This window comes from Dama dama, chromosome 20 (genome assembly GCF_033118175.1).
Source record: "Dama dama isolate Ldn47 chromosome 20, ASM3311817v1, whole genome shotgun sequence".
In the NCBI taxonomy this organism is placed as follows: domain Eukaryota; kingdom Metazoa; phylum Chordata; class Mammalia; order Artiodactyla; family Cervidae; genus Dama; species Dama dama.
Window position 1 is genome coordinate 100726772 of NC_083700.1, and position 22320 is coordinate 100749091.

A 22320-nucleotide genomic window follows, 5' to 3' on the forward strand; every position below is an offset into this window, starting at 1 on the left:
ACTTCTTTCTCAGTTCAGTTCAGTTCAATCGCTCAGTCCTGTCCGACTCCTTGTGACCCTATGGACTGCAGCACACCAAGCTTCCCTGTCCATCACCAATTCCTGGAGCTTTCTCAAACTCATGTCCATCGAATCGGTGATGCCATCCAACCATCTCATCCTCTGTCGTCCCCTTCTCCTGCCTAAAGCTCCCCCGGCATCAGGATCTTCAAGCTCTCTTCGCATCAGGTGGCCAAAGTATTGGAGTTTCAGCTTTAGCATCAGTCCTTCCAGTGAAAATTTAGGACTGATTTCCTTTAGGATGTGCTGGTTGGATCTCCTTGCAGTCAAAGGGACTCTCAAGAGTCTTCTCCCAACACCACAGTTCAAAAGATCAGTTCTTTGGCACTCAGCTTCCTTTATAGTCCAACTCTCACATCCATACATGACTACTGGAAAAACCATAGCTTTGACTAGATGGACCTTTGTTGACAAAGTAATGTCTTGACTTTTTAATATGCTATCTAGGTTGGTCATAACTTTTCTTCCAAGGAGTAAGCATCTTTTAATTTAATGGCTGCAGTCACCATCTGCAGTGATTTTGGAGCCAAAGAAAAATAAGTCTGACACTGTTTCCACTGTTTCCCCGTCTATTTGCCATGAAGTGATAGGACCAGATGCCATGATCTTAATGTTCTGAATGTTGAGTTTTAAGCCAACTTTTTCACTCTTCTCTTTCACTTTCATCAAGAGGCTCTTTAGTTCCTGTTCAGTTTCTGCCATAAGGGTGGTATCACCCTGCATGTCTGAGGTTATTGATATTGCTCACACAATCTTGAGTCCAGCTTGTTCTTCATCCAGCCCGGCATTTCTCATGAGGTACTCTGCATATAAGTTAAATAACCAGGGTGACAGTATGCAGCCTTGACATACTCCTTTCCCAATTTGGAACCAGTCTCTTGTTCCATGTACAGTTCTGTTACTTCTTGACCTGCATATAGGAGGCAAGTCAGTTGGTCTGGTATTCCCATCTCTTGAAGAATTTTCCACAGTTTGTTGTGATCCACACAAAGCATTTGGTATACATAGAAGTAGATGTTTTTCTGGAACTCTCTTACTTTTTCAATGCTCCAGCAGATGTTGGCGATTTGATCTCTAGTTCCTCTGCCTTTTCTGAATCCAGCTTGAACATCTGAAAGTTCATGGTTCACGTACATTGAAGCCTGGCTTGGAGAATTTTGAGCATTACTTCACTAGCGTATGAGATGAGTGCAATTGTGTGGTAGTTTGAACATTCTTTGGCATCGCCTTTGGGATTGAGATGAAAACTGACCTTTTCCAGTCCTGTGGTCACTGCTGAGTTTTCCAAATTTGCTGGCATATTGAGTGCAGCACTTTCACAGCATCATCTTTTAGGATTTGAAATAGATCAACTGGAATTCCATCACCTCCATTAGCTTTGTTCATAGCGATGCTTTCTAAGGCCCACTTGACTTCACATTCCGGGATGTCTGGCTCTAGGTGAGTGATCACACCATTGTGGTTATCTGGGTCATGAAGATCTTTTTTGTACAGTTCTTCTGTGTATTCTTGCCACCTCTTCATAATATCTTCTGCTTCTGTTAGGTCCATTCTGTTTCTGTCCTTTATTGTGCCCGTCTTTGCATAAAATGTTCCCTTGGGATCTCTGATTTTCTTGAAGAGATCTCTAGTCTTTCCCATTCTATTGTTTTTCTCTATTTCTTTGCATTGCTCACTGAGGAAGGCTTTCTTATCTCTCCTTGGCTATTCTTTGGAACTCTGCATTCAAATGGGTATACCTTTCCTTTTCTCCTTTGCCTTGAGCTTTTTTTTCTTTTCTCAGCTCTTTGTAAAGCCTCCTCAGACAATCATTTTGCCTTTTTGCATTTCTTTTTCTTGGGGATGGTCTTGATCCCTGTTTCCTGTACAATATCACAAACCTCCATCCATAGTTCTTCAGGCACTCTCGTCTGTCAAGTCTAATCCCTTCAGTCTGTTAGGCACTTCCACTGTGTAATTGTAAGGGATTTGATTTAGGTCATAACCTGAATGCTTTTTGGTTTTTCCTACGTTTCTTCAATTTAAGTCTAAATTTGGCAACAAGGAGTTCATGATCTGAGCCACAGTCAGCTCCCAGTCTTGTTTTTGCTGACTGTATAGTCCTTCTCCATCTTTGACTGCAAAGAGTATAATCAATCTGATTTCAGTATTGACAATCTGGTGATATCCATGTGTAGAGTCTGCTCTTACGTTGTTGCAAGACCCATTGTGTTTGCTATGACCCATGCATTGTCTTGGCAAAGCTCTGTTAGCCTTTGCTCTGCTTCAATTTGTACTCCAAGGCTAAATTTGTCTGTTACTCCAGGTATCTCTTGATTTCCTACTTTTGCATCCCAGTCCCCTATGATGAAAAGGACATCTTTTTTTGGTGTTAGTTCTAGAAGGTCTTGTAGGTCTTCATAGAACCATTTAACTTAGCTGCTTTGGCCTTAGTGTTTGGGGCATCGACTTGTGTTACTGTGTTATTGAATGGTTTGCCTTGGAAACGAACAGAGATGATTCTTTCATTTTTGAGATTGTTTTTGAGGGTATTAACTTCAGCTTTTTAATTATACAAGATCACTACCACCATGTCTGTGTCCCAGGGTTGCAGCGAGAGGGAAAGAGAATGGGGGACAAGCAAATTCTTTTCGAAGACGTCACCCAAAAGTTGCACACATCACTCTTGCTCAAATCTCATTTGTCACACCTTAGTCCCATCGCTGCAAGTAGTTGCAAATGAGGCTGGAAAAGGTGGTCTTTAGCTGGGCAGTGATGAATTAATGACTACAGAGATCCATTACTAAAAGGTAGAAGAGGGAGGAATTGGCATTAGTGGACTATTAGCAGTATCAGCTACAGAAGTTTATCTCTAATATTTGTAAACTCATTCCATAGCCCATGGTGATTATCAGATCAGTGGGTGTGTGCTATGTCACTGCATTTGTGTCTGACTGTTTGCAACCCTGTGAACGGTAGCCCACCAGGCTCCTCTGTCCATGGGGTTCTCCAGGCAAGAATACTGGATTGGGTTGCCATTTCCGTCTCCATATCAGGTTAGTAGTAGCCTATTAAAATATAATAGAAGAGAATCAGCGAGGATTTTCTTTTCAGAAACAAAGTATAAAACTGGATGTTGGAGAATTTTATGAAATAACTTCAAATTGTGTTAAAGTTGGTGGTTTTATGAGCTAATAATTATTTATTTTGTTCTTGTATTTTAGGCCTCAACTCCATATAGCATAGATTCAGATTCTTTGGGAATGGAGTGTATTATTTCGGGAAGTGCCTCTCCAACTCTGGCAATCAACACTGTGACTAACAAAGTAATTCTTTTTTTGAACACTTTTGAAATGTCATTGAGTAATACATTTTATTTGCTTTTGTAGTAACAACAGGTTTCTTTATGGTTGAGGTTCAAGAAGATATCAGTTTGACGAATCCATACATGGCAATTTGAAAGCTGAATCCTCAATGCTTTTTAGTTTTACATAAGTTAGAAGTAAATAAATAATTCTCTGGAAAATTGAAAGATACTTACTGGGAAGCTCTATATTAAATATAAATTCTTGACATTTCCAGTCCCAAAAACTTTTGAGTACAGCATTTTATTGAATCAGTTTGTTTCAAAATCATTGGTTACCCCTCTAAATATGTGATTTAAAAAAAGATTGACAAAGTCCCAGGGCATCAGCTGAATCCAGTAAGGTAAATAATTCAGGCAAGCTTCTAGAGTTGATTTGAGTGTTGGTCAACATCTTTCATGATATTCAAGTCTAGGTACATACCCAGAAATAATATGAGGTGGTCTACTGCAGTTTTTTTTTTTTTTTTTAGACAAGGGTCAAAACTTTGTGCCATCTCATTTATTAAGTATACCTAGTGGGATACAAATATCTCTTTGTATCAAGAGATACTTGAAATCAAGGTAATTTCTTAACCTCATATCTCAAAACCCTATAAAGGCTGTGGGAGGTTCATGAAGTAACTCAGTTCTGTGCATTTGTTTCCTCTTTACTGGACCATGATGGGCACCTTGAGGATGTATATTTCCCACACTTGTACTCATATAGTCTCTCAGTCTTGCTTTTACCCTCTCCTCTTATCTCCCTTGTTTTCACTTGCTCTTTGTTTTTTTATCTTTCATTCCTGTACTCTCTTGTGCACATACACAAACAAAAACACACATACTCAATTGCTATATGTAGTATCTTTCTATTTGTTAAAGTTAATGGATTAACAGAAGATAGGTTATAATCAGAGTCAGATTTCTAATTTAGATAGGAAACTGGCAGCTGAGGTAAAGAGTAATAATTTTTCTCAGATAACAATTTACAGGCTGATGCCACCAGAATCACTTAGGAGAGGGGTGAGTATGTTAGTGTGTATATTCCTAGATTCCATTGCGGGCCTACCAAATCAATTACTTTATCTTTGTGGAGAGGACCCAGAAATCTGTACTTTTAAAAATCGTCCCTAAGGGTACCCAGCTAGACTTGAGTATTTCTGATGAAAAGCGTGGGCTGGAATCAGAAGTATCCAGTACTGTTCTTTACAGTAGTCCAAGTAGGAGATACTGAGGTCTAAACATGGAATTTGTGGCTGTTAGGAAACAATTAAAAAATAATAATGCTGGGACTTCATGACTAAATAAAGGAGCTGGAGTTTTTGGACTTCTGCTTTCAGATATGATAGAATAGCTAGTATCAGATTAACCCTTCTCCCTATCTATATAAAATTACCACTCCATCCCCACCCCCCCACCCCCACCCCCCGCCTACCAATTAAAAAGAGAAGAGAGGCATTGGAGAAAAAGATAGGACTTCAGAAAGGAACATCTCAGTAAAAAGAGAAGCACACTGAGATAAGCTATACACATTTTCCTTTGGGACATTTCCCACTTCTCAGTGCATGGCATAGAGGCTGAATAAAAAACTGCAAACTTGGGCAGTCATTGAGCTAGGGAGGTAAAAGTTGAAGTTTGAGGTTGCCAAAGAGCCAGGGCTTGAGGACCATCATCCCGAGAAATCTCAGAAGTGACCTCAACTTTTAGCAAGCGGTATCCACTTAAGGCTTTTGCTGACCCCTAACCTGTGTGTGGTTGTGAGAGTTGGACTATGAAGAAAGCTGAGCGCCAAAGAATTGATGCTTTTGAACTGTGGTGTTGGAGAAGACTCTTGAGAGTCCCTTGGATTGCAAGGAGATCCAACCAGTCCATCCTAAAGGAGGTCAGTCCTGGGTGTTCATTGGAAGGGCTGATGCTGAAACTGAAACTCCAATACTTTGGCCACCTGATGTGAAGAGTTGACTCATTGGAAAAGACCCTGATGCTGGGAGGGATTGGGGGCAGGAGGAGAAGGGGATGACAGAGGATGAGATGGTTGGATGGTATCACCAACTCGATGGACATGAGTTTGGGTAAACTCTGGGAGTTGGTGATGGACAGGGAGGCCTGGCATGCTGCAGTTCATGAGGTCGCAAAGATTCGGACATGACTGAGCGACTGAATTGAACTGAACTGAACCTGTGTGTGCAAATCAAGTAGAGCTTGCACTAGCCAGGATTCAGCAGTCTCATAGAGAAGAGGGGACAAAAATTGTAATTCTTCCAGAAGGGAGCTATGGTAAACACCCCAGTATTTCAGTTTGATAATTCAGAAAGATTATATTCTATGAGTAAGAGCAAACCAAAATAACACCAGTCTCAAACTGTTATTAGGGTGGTATGCTAATATTCTACTTGCGAAAAGGAAACTAAATTCTTTCTGGAAGATAACATACCCTCAGCTTTTTCAAGTTTTCATAAGTAAGGTCTCATTTTCAGAAAAGAATTGTCAGACATTCCAGGAAACAAGACCAAATAATTAAATGCCAAGACGAGGGAAAGACGAAGGATATCACAGTATCCACAAGTGATCTAGATACTGATTTTTAAATAACTGTGACTAATATGTTGAAGAAAATAGGCAAATTATAGAAAATTTAATTGGACTCTGTGTGGAAGAATCAAGAGAACTTAAAAGTGTAACAACTGAAATTCAATGGATGGGTTTAAGAGATTAGACCCATCAGAGGAGAGAATCCGTGAACTGGAAGATAGGTCAGTAGAAAACGTGCAGATTGACGCCCAAAGGAAAATCCTGGACAATTCAGAAAAGTTTAGGAGATAAATGGATATGGGGAAACGATCTAACGAACTTGCCATTAGGGTTCCAGAGGAGAAGAAAAGGGGAATAGAGAAGAAACAGTGTTTTAATTTTTTAAGACTGATAAAAGATAACACAGTACAAATTGAAGAAGTCCTGAGAAACTCAGGAAAGGCCAACTAAAAGAAATCATTATTAGGCAAATAAAAATCAGACTACTAAAAAAACAAGGATTTTTAAAAAAACTTAAAATCAGGAAAATAACAGGCAACTTTAAAGAAACACACTGAATTCTGAATAGAAATGATCAAAGACAGCACCAGAATGAAATTTTTGTAGTGCTGAAAGGAAATACCTGCTAACCCAGAATTAGCAAATTAAAATTTCTATGAAAAATGGTTAAAAAATAGTCTTTTACAGAAACAAAATGTGAGAGAATGTTACTAGTTCACCCATACTAAAAAAATGAAAGGAGGTTAATTTTTCACATAGAATGAAAATTGCCCTGTGCAGAAAAGAATGAAGAAGACCAAAAGAATATATATGTCAGTAAATATAAATATGTATTGAGTGATTAAAACAATAACAGTGCTGTTGTATAACACAATGATTTGGAGTCTAAAATACTTGCAGAAGTTTAAAAGTACATGACAGTACTAGGGTAAGATAGGAAATACATGTACTTAATATCTTCGCATTGTGTGGCAAGTAGTAAAAGTACTAACTCAAAGACATATAGTAAAATAGAGGGTACTGATTCTTAATACTTCAGCATATATCAGGATAACTAGGAATGCTTGTTAAAAAAAAACCACCGCTCTAGGTTACTACAAGAATAGTAAAAGAATATTACCAAATAAGGAAAAATAATAAATCCTTTATTAATCCCAAGTAGCCAAGAAAGGAGGAAAAAATGGGTAGAGAAGAAGTGGCAACACAGGAAAATAAATAGTATTTAAGTCTGACTGCATTAAGAAATACATTAAGTGTAAATGCACTGAATATTCAATTTAAAAGCCAAAGAATCTTTTTTGACCACAACAGCATGAAACTAGAAATCAACTGTAGAAAGAGAAATGAGGGAAAAAAAAAAAAAAAAAGATTGTATGGAGGCTAAACAACCAATGCATCCACAATGAAATAAAAGAAATTTAAAAATACCTTGAGACAAATGACAAACAACCATACAAAATCTATGGGATGCAGATGCAGCAAAGCATTTTTTAGAGGGAAGTTCATAGTGATACAGGCCTTCCTCAAAAAAATAAGAAAAGTCTCAAACAACCTACCACCTAAAAGAATTAGAAAAAGAATAAACAAAACCTAAAGGCAGCAAAGGAAAGAAATAGTAAATAAAAATTTTTAAAAAACAGTAGGGAAAAAGCCAATAAAACCAAGAGCTGTTTCTGTGAAAAGGTAAACAATATTAACAAACTTCTGGCCAGGCTCACCAAGCAGAAGAGAGGACCCAAATGAACAAAGTAAGAAATGAAAGAGAAGTAATAACTGATACTGCAGAAATACAAAAACCCGTAAGAGAATACTTTGAACTATACTAAGAAATGGACAAGTTTCTAGAAGAATACAGCCTACCAAAACTGAATCAAGAAGAAATACAATACATGATACACCAGAAGTGGAATAGAATCTGTTTAAAAAAAAAAAAAAAAAAAAAGAATCACTGCAGACAACAGTCTTGGACCAGATGGCTTCCCTGAAGAAATCTACCAACCATACCAAGAATTTATACCAGTCCTTCTTACACTCTTCCAAAAGATTGAAAAGGGGGAACTCTTCCATCATTCTATGAAGCTGTTAGCACTGTGATACCAAAACCAGACACAGACAATAACAGAAAATTACAGGACAATATCTTTGATTCATATAGATGCAAAAATTCTCAACAAAATATTAGCAAGCCAAATCCAAGAATACATAAAAATTCTTAGGTGGCTCAGTGATAACAGAATCTACTTGCCAATATAGGAGCCACAGGAGACATGAGTTTTTATCTGGATTGGGAAGATCCCCTGGAGAAGGAAATAGCAACCCACTCCAATATTCTTGCCAGGATAATTCCATGGACAGAGGAGTCTGGCAGGCTACAGTCCCTGGTTGTGAAAGAGTTGGATATTACTAAGCGACTGAGGATGATACTATGATCAAGTTGGATACATCTCAGGGTCACAAGAATGGATCAGTATATGCACTATATTTTTAAAATCGCTATACTATTCAAAGCAGCCTACACACTTAATGTGATCCCTATAAAATTACCCATGATGTTTTTCACAGAAGTAGAATAATCCTAAAATTTATATGGAACCATAAAAGAAGCAGAATTGCCAAAGTAAACCTGAAGAAAAAGAACAAAGCTAGAAGCATAACCTTCCCAGACTTCAGACAGTACGGCAAAGCTGTTGTGCTCAAAACAGCATGATATTGACAGAAAAACATACATATGGATCAATGGAACAGAATACAGAGGCCAGAAATAAATCCACCCACCGTGGTCAATTAATCTTGACTAAGGAGGCAAGAATACACAATTGAGAAAAGATAGTCTCTTGAGTAATGACAGAAAGTGAAGAGGAACTGAAGAGCCTCTTGATGAGAGTGAGAGAGGAGAGTAAAAAAACTCACTTGAAACTCAACAATAAAAAAACTAAGATCATGGCATCTGGTTCCATCACTTCATATCAAACAGATGGCAGAAAAGTGAAAGCAGTGACAGATAATATTTTGGGGGACTCCAAATCACTGCAGATGGTGACTGCAGTCATGAAATCAGAGGGCGCTTGCTCCATCTTGAGAAAGAAAAACAGAACTGGAGGAATCAAGCTCCCTGACATCAGATTATACTACAAAGTTAATTAATCAAAATAATAATGTACTGGGACAAAAATAGAAGTATAGATCAATGGAATAGGATAGAAAACCAAGAAATAAACCTTTGTACCTGTGGTCAATTAATCTGTGACAGAGGAGGCAAGACTATACAACTTTGGAAAGACAGTCTGTTCAACAAATGGTGCTGGGAAAACTGGACAGCTACATGTGAAACAATGAAATTAGATCATTCTTTAACTCCATACAGAAAAATAAGTTCAAAATGGATTAAAAACCTATTTGTAAGACTAGATACTATAAAATTACAGGAAAACATAGGCAGAACACTCTCTGACATAAATCACAGCAATATCTTTTAAATTTCATTTCCCAGTATAATAAAAACAAAAGGAAACAAATGGGACCTACTTACATACACTTAGGTGCTTTTGCACAGCAAACAGTAAATAAACCGTAAAGACAACCCACAGATTGGGAGAAAATATTTGCAAATGATGTGACAGATAAGAGATTAGTCTCCAAAATTTACAAAGAGTTCATGACACTCAATAGCATCAAAACAATCCACTCAAGAAATGGACAGAAGACCTATGTAGACATTTCTCCAAAGAAGGCATACAGATGGACATTAGGCACATGAAAAGATGTTCAGTGTTGCTAATTACTAGAGAAATGTGAATCAGAACTGCAATGAGATATCAGTTCATACCACCCAGAATGGCTGTCATCAAAATTTCACAAACAGTAATTGCTGGAGAAGGGTAGAGAGAAGGGAACCCTTGTACACTGATGGTGGGAGTGTAAATTTGTACAGCTACTGTGGAGAACAGTATGCAGGTTCCTTAAAAACTGAAAATAGAGCTACCATGTGACCCTGCAATCCCACTCCTAGGCATATATCTGGAGAAGAATGTGATCCAAAAGGATATATGCACCCCAGTGTTTGTCCATTGACTGTTCACAATAGCCAAAACCTGGAAGCAACCTAAATGTCCTTTGACAGAGGAGTGGGTAAAGAAGATGTGGTATGTATATACAGTGAAATACCACTCAGTTATAAAAAAGAATGAGATAATGCCATTTGCAGCAACATGGGTGGGTGTAGAAGTTATCATGCCAAGTGAAGTAAGTCAGAAAGTCCTAGACAAGTATCCTATGACATCACTTACATGTGGAGTCTAAGATATGACATAAATGAACGTATTTGAAACAGACAGATGTGAAAAACAAAGTTATGGTTACCAAAGGGAAAAGGGAGTGAGGAAGGGATAAAATAAGAGTTTTGGGTTAGCAGGTACTCCCTACTATATATAAAATAGGTAAACAACAGGATCTTACTATACAGCTCAGGGAACTATATTCAATCCCTGTAGTAAAATATAATGGAAAAGAATGTGAGAAAGCATGTATGTGTGTATGTGTGTATAACTGAATCACTTTGCTGCACACCAGAAACTAATACAACATTATAATCAAGTAACTTCAGTTTTTTAAAAATGCTAAAGATTGTCAGACTGGATGGAAATACAGAAATCAAGCTATGTTCTACTTAGAAAAGATACATTGTAAAAGAAAGACATGTCACTAAAAACAAAGATTTATTTTTGGAAAAGGACCATTTCAGTAATTAACTGTAACACTACTAAATTTGCATATGCTTAGTAACAGCCTCAAAACCTGGCAGGACTAAAAGAAGAAATGGACAGATCTTTGATCAGTGAGGTAGATTTTAACATGTCTCTGCTGCTGCTGCTAAGTCGCTTCAGTCGTGTCTAACTCTGTGCGACCCCACAGATGGCAGCCCACCAGGCTACCCCGTCCCTGGGATTCTCCAGGCAAGAATACTGGACCATTTCCTTCTCCAATGCATGAAAGTGAAAAGCGAAAGTGAAGTTGCTCAGTCATGTCCGACTCTTAGCACCCCATGGACTGCAGCTTACCAGGCTCCTCCATCCATGGGATTTTCCAGGCAAGAGTACTGAAGTGGGTTGCCATTTCCTTCTCCATAACATGTCTCTAGAAATCATAAAACAGCAGATCAATACCAAAACACAAAAATCAGACAAATCCTGTTCAAGATATTTAAAGGAATTGAACTACAAAATTAGGAAATTTGACTCAACTGATACATAGAATGTCTTATCCAACAGTTGTAGAATAGACTTTTTTTTTTAACGTATGCATGGCATAATTACCAAAATTGATCATGTTATACTGACTTGTGCTAGAACATTAAAGTGATTCTCAGCAAATTTCAGAAAACAACAGCATACGGTGAGTATTTTCAAATGCAGTGGAGTTAAAGGTAGAAACAATAGCAAGGAAGTAATGGGAAAATCACCCAAAGTTTGCAAAATAAGCAATATGGTTACACAACCATATTGTGTGGATCAAGGAAGAATCATTACAGAAACTAGAAAATAGTTGGATTGATGAAAAACAGAAATATGAAATATCAAAACCTGTAGAATACAGAATATTAGCCTTAATCACATGTAGTAGAATACAATAAAGATGGAATATTAACAATTTAAGCATCTAGAAAAAGAAGAGCAAAATAAATTCAAAGGAGGACATAAAAATAGAGGTCAGTGAAATAGAAAGCACTATACAGAAGCCTGAGTCAACAAACAGAAATTCAGTTCTTTATAAAAGATTAATAAAGTAGATAATTTGTTTCTAAGATAATTTGTTTCTAGCCAAGGTGGAATAGCAGGGTCTAGACTTAATTTGTTACTTCAGACAACTGAAAAAAACAGCCAATGTATATGAAACAATGGTTTTCAAGAGATTGGGCCATAAGAACAGTTATCCCCTGAGAAATGGTGAACAAAGTGAGTCCTGTGGTTGTACTAGATTACTGCCTGGAGAAAGTTTCCAGGACACAAAGATCTCCCTGAGTTGAGGAGGTAGAGCCAGGAGAACTTGGTGGCTAGAGTTCACAGGGCGGCATGTCAGAGAGGAGAGAGCTGCACAGAGAAGGAATTACAGAGTCATATAGAGGGTTCCTCTTGAGTCTTCCGGACTGTAGCCTACCAGGCTCCATGGTCCATGGAAATTTTCCAGGCAAGAGTACTGGAGTGGGTTGCCATTTCCTTCTCCAGAGGATCTTCCCAACCCAGGGATTGAACTCGGGTCTCCTGCATTGCAGGCAGATGCTTTACCATCTGAGCCACCAGGGAAGCCCTATCAACTAGGTACTTGAAGGTAATTATTGAGACTGAGGAAAGAACCACCTGAAAGGATTGGTATCGGCAGTCATTGAGATTCATAGGGCCAGAAGTAGTTACTGTTCCCACCACAGTGAGATGATTTGTAATTCAGTCTTTTGCCCTCATAGTGGAACAAAATTGGCCCTAGTTTAAAATACTGATCTGGTCCTATATACTTTAAAGGAAAACCCAGAACGCTCAAACTGTTTTAAAGTAATAGCCTTTTTCAAATTAATTTTTTTTCCAAATACAATTCAAAGCCCATAAATTCACCCTTTTAAAGTTTACACTCAGTGGTTTTTGGTATATCCACAAGGTTGTACAATCATTAATTATCTAGTTCCAGAACATTTTCATTACTACCAAAAGAAAATTCCATACCCCTTATCATTGATTTCCCATCTCCTCCATCCCCTGGTAACCATTAATATATTTTCTAAAACTGTATTTGCACACTCTGGACCTTTCATATAAGTGGAATTGTAGAATATATGGCCTTTTATGTCCAGCTTCTTTCACTAAACACATTTTCAAAGATCATCCATGATATAGCATGTAACAGTATTTCCTTCCTGTTGTCAGGTAGTTTAACTGTGTCCCAGAATAAAGCCCGAGAACATTAATAGGAATATAAAAATATAGCACTTAACAATGTAAATTCACAGTAGTCCAGCATTCAATAAAAAGTTACCAAGCCGTCAAAGAAGCAGTAAAAAACAGTCCATAATGAGAATTATCAGTCAGAACTGACCCAGAAATGACACATATGACAGAACTAGTAGAAGAGAACATTAAAACAGTTACCATGAGCCAAGATATGGAATAACCTAAGTGTCCATCAACAGATGAATGGATAAAGAAAATTGTGGTATGGAATTTATAATGGAATAATACTCAGCCATGAGACCGAAATCCTGCTATTTATGACCAAATGGATGGACCTTGAAGGCTTATGCTAAGTGAAACAAGTCAGGTAGAGAAAGACAAATGCTATATGATGATATTAATTATGTGTGGAATCTTGAAAGGTGAAACTCAGAAAAACAGAATAGAATGGTGGTAACTGTGGGCCTAGGGGTAGGGAGAAATGGGGATATGATCACAGGGAGTTTTTTGTTATAAGATGATTAAGTTTTGGGAATCTAATATATGGCTTGGTGATTACATGCATGATAATACAGCACTGTTACATACAGAAAAGTTTCTGGGAAATTAGATCTTAAATGTTCTTGCCATTAAGAGAAATGATGATCCTGTGAGGTGATGGAAGTATTAGCTAATGCTGTGATGGTAGTGATTTTGCAATATATATCAAACTACACCTTAAACTTACACAATGTCGTATGTCAGTTATATCTCAAAGCCTGAGGCTAGGAGGTAGGGGAACTGTTATTATAAGTATACTTTATGGAAGTTCAGGTTGAATATGTGTATAGACACATGGAAGACATTTTAAAACCCAAATCAAAATCTTTAGGGATAAAATTTATGTTTAGGGATAAAAATTATGTTTGAGTTGAAAAACAAACTGGATGGGAGACCTCCCTGGTGGTCCAGTCATTATGACTGGAGTCATAACACAGAGTATTAACTAAAGTTATGACCCGGAGTCAATCTATTTAAGAGATAACTGTGTAAAGCAAAGATTCCAAAAACAAATTGTGGATTTGTAACACATAAAAGTAAAATATATGACCATCATAGTGTTCAGGCAAGGAGAGGAGAAATTAGTTATGATAAGAGGAAAAGTTTAACATTTGCAAAGTCAGAAGCAAAGCTGTCACTCACAGATGACATGATTGTTCATACGGAAAACTCAAAAGAATCTATAGATAAACTCTTGGAATTAAAAAATGAATTTACAAAGTTGTCAATATTAGATCAGTGTTGGATTTTGGAAGTCATTCATATTTCTTTGTATTAGCCATAGACAGAAAACAAAATTTAGAAGAGAATACTTATACTAGCATTCAAAAACATTAAGTATAGAGATACCTTGTTTTATTGTGCTTTGCTGTATTACCCTACCCAGACACTGCACTTTTTATAAACTGAAGTTTTCTGGCAACACTGTGTTGTCAGCTGATGGTTAGTTTCTGGTTTGTTTTTTTTTTTTTTGCTAATAAAGTACTTTTAAATTAAGGTATGTACATTGTTCCTTTAGACTTAATGCTGTTAAATAACACACCTCATAGACTTAGTACAGTGTAAACATGACTTTTTTATGCACTAGGAAGCCAAAAAAATTGTGTGACTCACTTTATTTTGATACTTCCTTTATTGCAGTGGTCTGAAACCAAGCCCACAATATCTCTGAGATAGCTAGGATTGAATGCAAGATTAATTCTACACAAAAAAAACTATAAAGAATTCCTAAGAGAATAAAGGGTATGAATTAGTAGATATGTAGTTTTCATAAAGAAGATTATTGTAAAGAAGTCAGTTTTTCCTAAGCTTGTCTATAGATGTAATATCCCAGTCAAAATTCCGCAATGCTTTTTTTTAGGAAAAGGAATTTAGTAGAAAATGAACAGCTAATTTCGAAATATAGACTCCAAATGGGAAACAGTAATTGGAGAAAATATTGAAGAAAAAGATAAAAGTTAGAGGATTTATACTTCCAGATATCAAGAGTAAAGCTGAAATAATTGAAAGTGTAATATTTGCATAAGAATAGACAGACAAACTTGTGGAACAGAATTCAGCAATGTCTTTCAACACATGATGCTGAATCAGTAGTAAAGTGAGGTTTTTCATTCACAAAAATCAATTTCAGATGGATCAGAGACCTTAATATAAAGTTCTTAATTGTGTGAAGAAAATCCAAAATTTAAAAAAATGGAATGAAGTAAGTAAGAAAGATTAAGAGCTGATACTAATCCAGTATGAAACAAAGCTTATGTAATCCTTTAGCTAAATTTTCTGCAAAAAGATAGAAAAGGATACATACATTGTATGAAACTTAACCACTAATGGTAGCTGTCTGTATAATGGTTACCTGTAACAGGAGATAATGTGGATGTATAATGACTGGTGAATGATGATTGGGGGAGTTTATGAGCAGGTCTTTTGGTGTGCCAGTATGCTCTATGTCAGTGGTTCTGGATCTGTGGACACCTGACTAACCAATACTCTTGGGGATTCCGTGATAATACTAAAATATTATTTGCCTTTTTCTTTGTTTCTGTGTTTTCACGGTTGTAGCAGAAGCAATATGGTAAACATTAGTGCAAGTCAAGGCAGTACTGACTGTGCTAGTTCTTGCTGCATTCTTCACAGCCACACACCCTTCAGATTATTGGGCGGGCGAGGGGGGCGGCGTACATATGTTTTACCTCAGAATATCCTTGATGATGCAGGAAAAATAATTTTATTAAATTGTGACCTTTGAGTACACATCTTTTTAAGAGTGTGCAGTGAAATGAGAAGTATGCGTAAAACACAGTGTGGCCACTTCAAGGAAGAAGATTTGTGTTGAACTGGCTGCTCCATTCATGGAGATAGGATTTTACATGAAAGACCAACTGGCACTAATATTCAGATTTGAGTACTTGGCAGATATTTTCTTGAAAATGAATAAACCTCTCACTTCAAGGAAAACAATTAACAGTCTCTCTAGCCAATGGTAAAATTTGAGCTTTTAAGCAAAACACATAAGTTTGGAAAACTTACATCCACTGCAGTGAGTCTGATAGCTTCACAGTCTTTTCTAGTGAGATTATTGGTGATGTTAACAAGTGTGATGTTTTGATTTTGTGTAATGAAATACGTCAGTATTTGGAAGATCTGCAATGCTTAGTGAACAGTATTTTTCAAATGATCAATGTATAGTGTTATAAAATCATAAATGATGCATTCAAAATACAAAGTGGAAAGTGGATTATAATGCAGAAGAGTATGATAATTTATTCATGTGGTTTCAGATTCTCTATTGCAACTAATCTTTTAAATATTGCCACTTGTATTTTTGTGTAGTATCAAAAAAGACTATTTACAATTATCTGAAAAGGCTATTAAAATATTCTTCCTTTTTCCATATATATATGTGTGTGTGTGTGTGTGATGCTGGGTTTTCTTCCTATCCTTCCACCTGAACAACAAATTGCAACAAATGGAACACAGAAGCAGATGTGAGAATCTAGCTGTTTTCCCATTAAGCCAGGGTTTGAGATTTACAAAAATGTAAAACAGTGGCACCCTTCTAATTTTACTTATTTATTGAAAGAAAATTTTTTTATGTTACATGGTTGAGTTTGTGATTGTTATTTTTAGATTAATAAATACTTAAAATTGTTAATTTCTGATATGCCAGTTATTGATAAATATATCAAAAAACTTCTTGACTGCTTAATTTTTAAGACTGTAAAAGGCTTCTACGATCCGAGTTTGAGAACTACTGTTGATTACATGAGTATGATTCCATGAATATGCCCATTTTTTAATTAACAAACTATAATTTGTATATTTGCTCTGTTACATTTTAGTAACAGTGTTATCTTCCTTAGTTGTGAGGATTTGTCTAAGATGATGGGGACTATTTCTGACTTGAGTAATAGGTAACAGCATGGACAGGAGAGAATGAGCAGCCAACAGAATGACTATAGATAGGGTGGTTGTAATTTGTTGATATTTTATTGTTTAAGAGCCTGTAAGGTTCATTTTTTTTAAATGAAATTTATACTGGAAATGCCAGAAAAATCTTTGACATAGTTTTATTTCCTCTCATTTTCCTTTATACACTTTCATTAGTTCGTAGACACATAATTATTCCTAGCTGATGTGAAGGTGAGACAGTTTGGTTTTACCTGAAGTATAGAGGCATATATGCCTCGCTTCCCTGGTAGCTCAACTGGTAAGGAATCCACCTGCAATGCAGAAGACCCTAGTTCAATCTCTGGGTCGGGAAGATCCCCTGGAGAAGGGATAGGCTACCCACTTAAATTTTGGGGGGCTTCCCTTGTGGCTCATAAGGTAAAGAATCCACCTGCATTGTGGGAGGCCTGGGTTCAATCCCTGGGTTGGAAAGATCCCATGGAGAAGGGAACGGCTACCCACTCCACTGTTCTTGCCTGGAGAATTCCAGGGACAGAGGAACCTGGCAGGTTACAATCCATGGGGTCACAAAGAGTCGGACATGACTGAACGACCTTCACTTTCAACTTTGGACAAATGAGCACTGGGCTTGATCCCATTTTTAGTACAGACAGAAGAGTGGTGATAGCTCAATTGGTCATTAAATTTGCAAGTATTATTATTTGTATACTGAGTAGAAAGCATTACACTGCTTATGATTATTTTGGCGGGAACTCAAGTTGCTAACAGTCTACTATTGGAGAAAAGTTTGGGGACTTCGCTGGTGGTCCAGTGGCTAAGACTCTGAACTCCCAATACCAGGAGCCCAGATTTGGTCCCTAATCAGGGAGCTAGATACCACATTGCCATGTTAAAGATTGAAGATCCTATATACTGCAGCTGAGACCCTGCGCAGCCAAATAAATACATATATATTTTTTTCATTTAACAAAAATTAATTAGACCAGAAAATCAAATGGGAGCTTCCTAGGTGGCTCTGGAGTTACTGCCTGCTAGTGCAGGAGTAATTGTTAATTGTTCCCACAAAAGCAGGAGCATAGAAAGGAAAGTAGTAGCAGTTGAATAGAACTTTAAAGGATAGTTGGGCTAATTTCCTCTTTTAAAAATATCTTTTTGTTCTTGTTTCTAATTAAAAATGATAATGCATATTATATACAGACTTAAGCATTGTAAAAATATATACCATCAATGATGAAAGTCTTAAGGGATACCCAGCCACCTGCCAGTTAACCATCGGTAACAGTTTGATACATAGTTCTTTCATATCTAATGTACATGTTTGCATATTATTTTAAAGTCAGGTCACATATTTATTGATTCTGCAAATATGTTGGATGGTTAAGTTTCTGGTTTTCAATATTATAAACACCATGATACCTAAATTCTGGTTTTTGTATTCTTGATGCCTAAGATTTTGGAAGAAGGAAGGAGCAATTTTGCTTGAAGCTCGAGTAAAAATAAGTTTATGCATTATAGAAATATTTAACAGTAAAAATCTATTATAATCCCCTTATTAAATGTTGATGAACTAATTATACCATTTAGAAAGTTGAATTTATGTACCTCTAGATGGGATATATCCTTCAGTTTGAAAGTAAATTATTTTGTGGTGAGCATGGAATTAGTGAGTGTAGAGCACAGATCTGGGGGTAGGTAAACACCAAAGGAAAGACCAGTAATATTTTGCCTTCCTTCCATATTCCTGGTTAGTTGTATTTTTGTAGAGTTGTAGAGTTTAAAATGTAATTTTTATAGTGGGAATTGCTCATTCAGGTGTTGCTGTTCTTTTCATTGTAGGTAACATTGTACAACACTGATCAGGATGGCAGTGATAGCCCACGCAGTAGCCTTAACAACAGTCTCTCAGATCAGAGTTTGGCGTCCGTTAACTTGAACAGTGTTGGAAGCGTGCATAGTTACACACCGGTAAGTCTTCGTGAAGTTAACTCCTTTGTTGAGTACTCATTTAGTGCTTAAAACTGAACCAAGTGTAATTGAAATGCAAATAAAAAGTGAATATGTATATTTCTCATTGGTCAGTTAATGATCATTAGCTTAGATAAGTAAAACAGATTTTTATTATACTGTAGCAAGTTAAATATAAACATATTGTTGTACTATGTTATATATTTTGGTCTACTTAATCTGTTCCATGTCCAAGTGAAAAACAATTGGAATAGGAAAAGAATTTTTACTTTACTTTTCTAAAGCTGTGTTTGATGGTATTTTATAGCCCTTGGTTAAAAGAGCTTAGAGGATGTGTATATCACCTTGTTTCCCAGAAGTGTATCTGAGAACAGGATTCTACAAACCCCAAATGTTAGGATGACCTGGTACCCAGTTGCTTACCAGTCTTGTATTTTTAGATTGGGTCTAGAGAACAAAGGTATGCTATAAAGGGACCTGTGTGAGTCTTCCTGCTCCTATGCTGACCCCTGTTATCTGATACTTCTTTTCAAGTCATCTTGCAACTATCTTCCACAGTAGACAGAAGGGAACCCAGGAGAGTCACACACCAACCACACTGTTCATGGTACAAATTTGATCTCATCAAGTCACTCTCTGTTCCAAGATGAGTAAATAGGTAAAAGCTTACACAAGGAAAAAGTAAAAGGGACAGAGGGGACCCGAATTTAAGAAATAACAAGAGGGAAACAAAAACTTTTAAAATTCACATTGAGTGTAGGAAAAAAAGATGACTGCAAACTGTTAACAGTGCTCTGGGGGAAAAATATTTTTCAAGAACGCAGAAAAACACAGATAAAGGAATAACAGTTATGTTAAAGAATACAATAGGTATAGAGAACTGCAAATTATAGGTGTCCCCAAATAGTTGGTACAGAGCAGTTTTCAAAAGAAATAAATAATAAAAGGGTTAATGAGCTCTAAGAAAAATAAATGGAAAAAACTATCTAGACACATCATGACAAATTTTTAAATTTCAGAAGTAATCATAGATACTCTAGCAAAAGAAATAGGGTGCATTCAGAGAAACACAAATCATACTTTCCTTCCATAATACTAAATGCCAGAAGATAATGGAACACTTTTATACAGAGTGTTGAGGGAATAGATTTGGAATTATAAATATTATGCCCATCAAATTTTCATTCAGTTGTGAAGTCAAAAAAAACATTCTTTAATACAGAGTTTGGAAAGCATCCTACCCCTGTTTTCATGGACCCTTCTGAAAAAAAATTACATATTTAGCTGATTGGGTGGTGAATTAAATTACTCAGTAATGATGAAGTCATGATAGAAAAGGACTAGTTGGGGCACTGAAGCAAACTCAGCAAAGATTTAGTAATTTTAAGTTGTTTTAAAATAATTAGAGTAGAAAATTGTGAAATGAAATCAAAGAATACAGAATTCAAAATTACAGAATATAAGAGAAAAAAGAAGCCTTTACAGAAACAGGTGACAGAAGTGGGAGCAGACATGTCTGTTATTCCAGTGCATGTAAGAGAGTTAAACTCCCCTGTTAAAAACTAGACACTGTTGGACCACTTTTATTTTTCTCCTTCATCTAACAAGGTAATCAGTCATTAAGAGCTCCTAAAGCAACAATACAGTGTGAGCGTGTTGTTGGGCTTATCACGTATCCATAGATTGAGCTTTTAAGGACACAGTAAGGCTAAATGCATTGTGACAGTTTTACTACTTATGCATACTGTATAAGCCAGATCACCATGGTGTCAGCTCCCTACGTCCCACAGGATGACACTAAACCAAAGGAATCAGATGAGGGACTACACAAGCGATGGGTGCCTGTTGTGGAGGAGCAAATTCCATTCTGTACCTAAATTGTTACACAACTTGCAGCTGTACTCCAAGGCTGTAACTTAGAAAGTCCCCTCCCTAACTGGAAACAAGGAGGCAGATGAGAAACCATCTCTTGGCAGATTCCTGTTAAGTTAGAGAGAGGGACTGCTTTCCCTCAAGTAGGAAAATGGATGAAAAATATCAGATAATAATTTGCTCCTTGTAAGGCCACTCATCATCCTTTGTTCTGGGGTAATCACAGTATTTTCAAAGGCCTAGGTCATTCTGCCATTGACACTTTCTTACATGGCCTGTGTGGAGACGTTTAAGGTCACTAGAGTGCCAGTTGATGAAGCCATTGCCCTACACAAAATTCATATTTTTTCAGGTCATTGTAGATTCCTTGTGAGTATCATTTTGAAAGGCTGTATAAACTTATGGTCACTGAAAGTGAAAGTTGCTCAGCCATATCTGACTCTTTGTGACCTCATGGACAGTATGTAGCCCACCAGGCTCCACTGTCCATGGGATTCTCCAGGCAAGAACACTGGAATGGGTAGCCATTCCATTCCTCAGGGGATCTTCCTGACCCAGGGATGGAACCCAGGTCTCCTGCGTTGCAGGCAGATTCTTTGCCATCTGAGCCCCCAGGGAAGCCCACTTATAGTCACTGCTCCTGTCTCATTTAATTTTGCAAAACACTAAAACATGGTGTTTTGTCACTGCTTAATATCTTGAAGAGATATTGCTGATCATGTTTCATTCATTTTATTTCTAGTTGTGCTGTCTTCAGAGGTAATTCTTACTTAGGTGTTCAAGGTACTCTTTTTCCCTTTCAGAGCTGAAGGCCCTGATCTGTTTTTCTCAGCATCTCCTTTGTCTTTTATCCTTCACTTCTCATTTCCCCAAAGTTTCATTTAAAAAGGAAAAATTCACCTACAAATGAGTTAGATGTATCGAAGTTCCTTGTTACTTTGGGCAGTGTCATGCAACCTGACTCAGCAATACTCATAGTATATAAGTACTTAAAGGTTAATTGAATAAACAGATGAGAAATGTTAGTTTCAGAGTATAGTGTCTTTGAGATGAAATTGCTTCTGTGGAAATTGAGATGAAAATTTCACAGAAACTGGAAGGGTTCCAGGCTTAATTTATCACTTCTTATGACCTTGGGAAGCTCCTTTAACTTCTTTGAATACTTAACTCCTACTGTGAAATGTGGAGATTGGATTAGATTTCTGTGAGTCTTTAAGAGACAAGTTAACAATTTGTGGTGTGCCTTTTATGTGTATGCAGTTTAATAAATGATAGAAAAGCCAAAGGCAGGGAAGTTAATTCCTTTGGGTTCTATTTTCAGTTCTAGTATTTTTAGTTACATATTGTATATAACAAACCAATTCTGATATAAAGCTACTAAATGAGTAGGTTTTTTCTTTTACTGTTAGGTGACAAACCATCCAGAACAAGTTTCTCAGTCATTAACGCCTCAGCAGCAGCCACAGTACAACCTTCCAGAACGAGACAAACAATTGCTTTTCTCAGAATATAATTTTGAAGATCTCAGTGCCTCATTTCGGAGCCTTTATAAGTCAGTTTTTGAGCAGTCACTTAGTCAACAAGGTGAGTTTTAATACTTTTTTGTTAATTGTTTATTGAAATTTTTTAAAGAATTATTTTCAGATTACACTGTTATATTTCCTTAATCTTAGAACATTACCA

The 22320-nt window shown here is 36.8% G+C and overlaps 1 protein-coding gene across 7 annotated transcripts in view; it reads left to right on the plus strand.

Moving 5' to 3' along the window:
• Positions 1-22320, plus strand: part of FOXJ3 (forkhead box J3) — a 142787-nt gene that overhangs the window by 101125 nt on the left and 19342 nt on the right. For 5 of the 7 annotated variants that reach the window (XM_061122232.1, XM_061122230.1, XM_061122228.1 and 2 more), the window contains 3 exons: positions 3264-3365; positions 18637-18765; positions 22047-22221. In XM_061122232.1, the coding sequence (XP_060978215.1) occupies positions 3264-3365; positions 18637-18765; positions 22047-22221 (406 nt within the window). The remainder of the gene's footprint in view (positions 1-3263; positions 3366-18636; positions 18766-22046; positions 22222-22320) is intronic. The other 2 variants (XM_061122234.1, XM_061122233.1) reach the window with 1 other exon arrangement.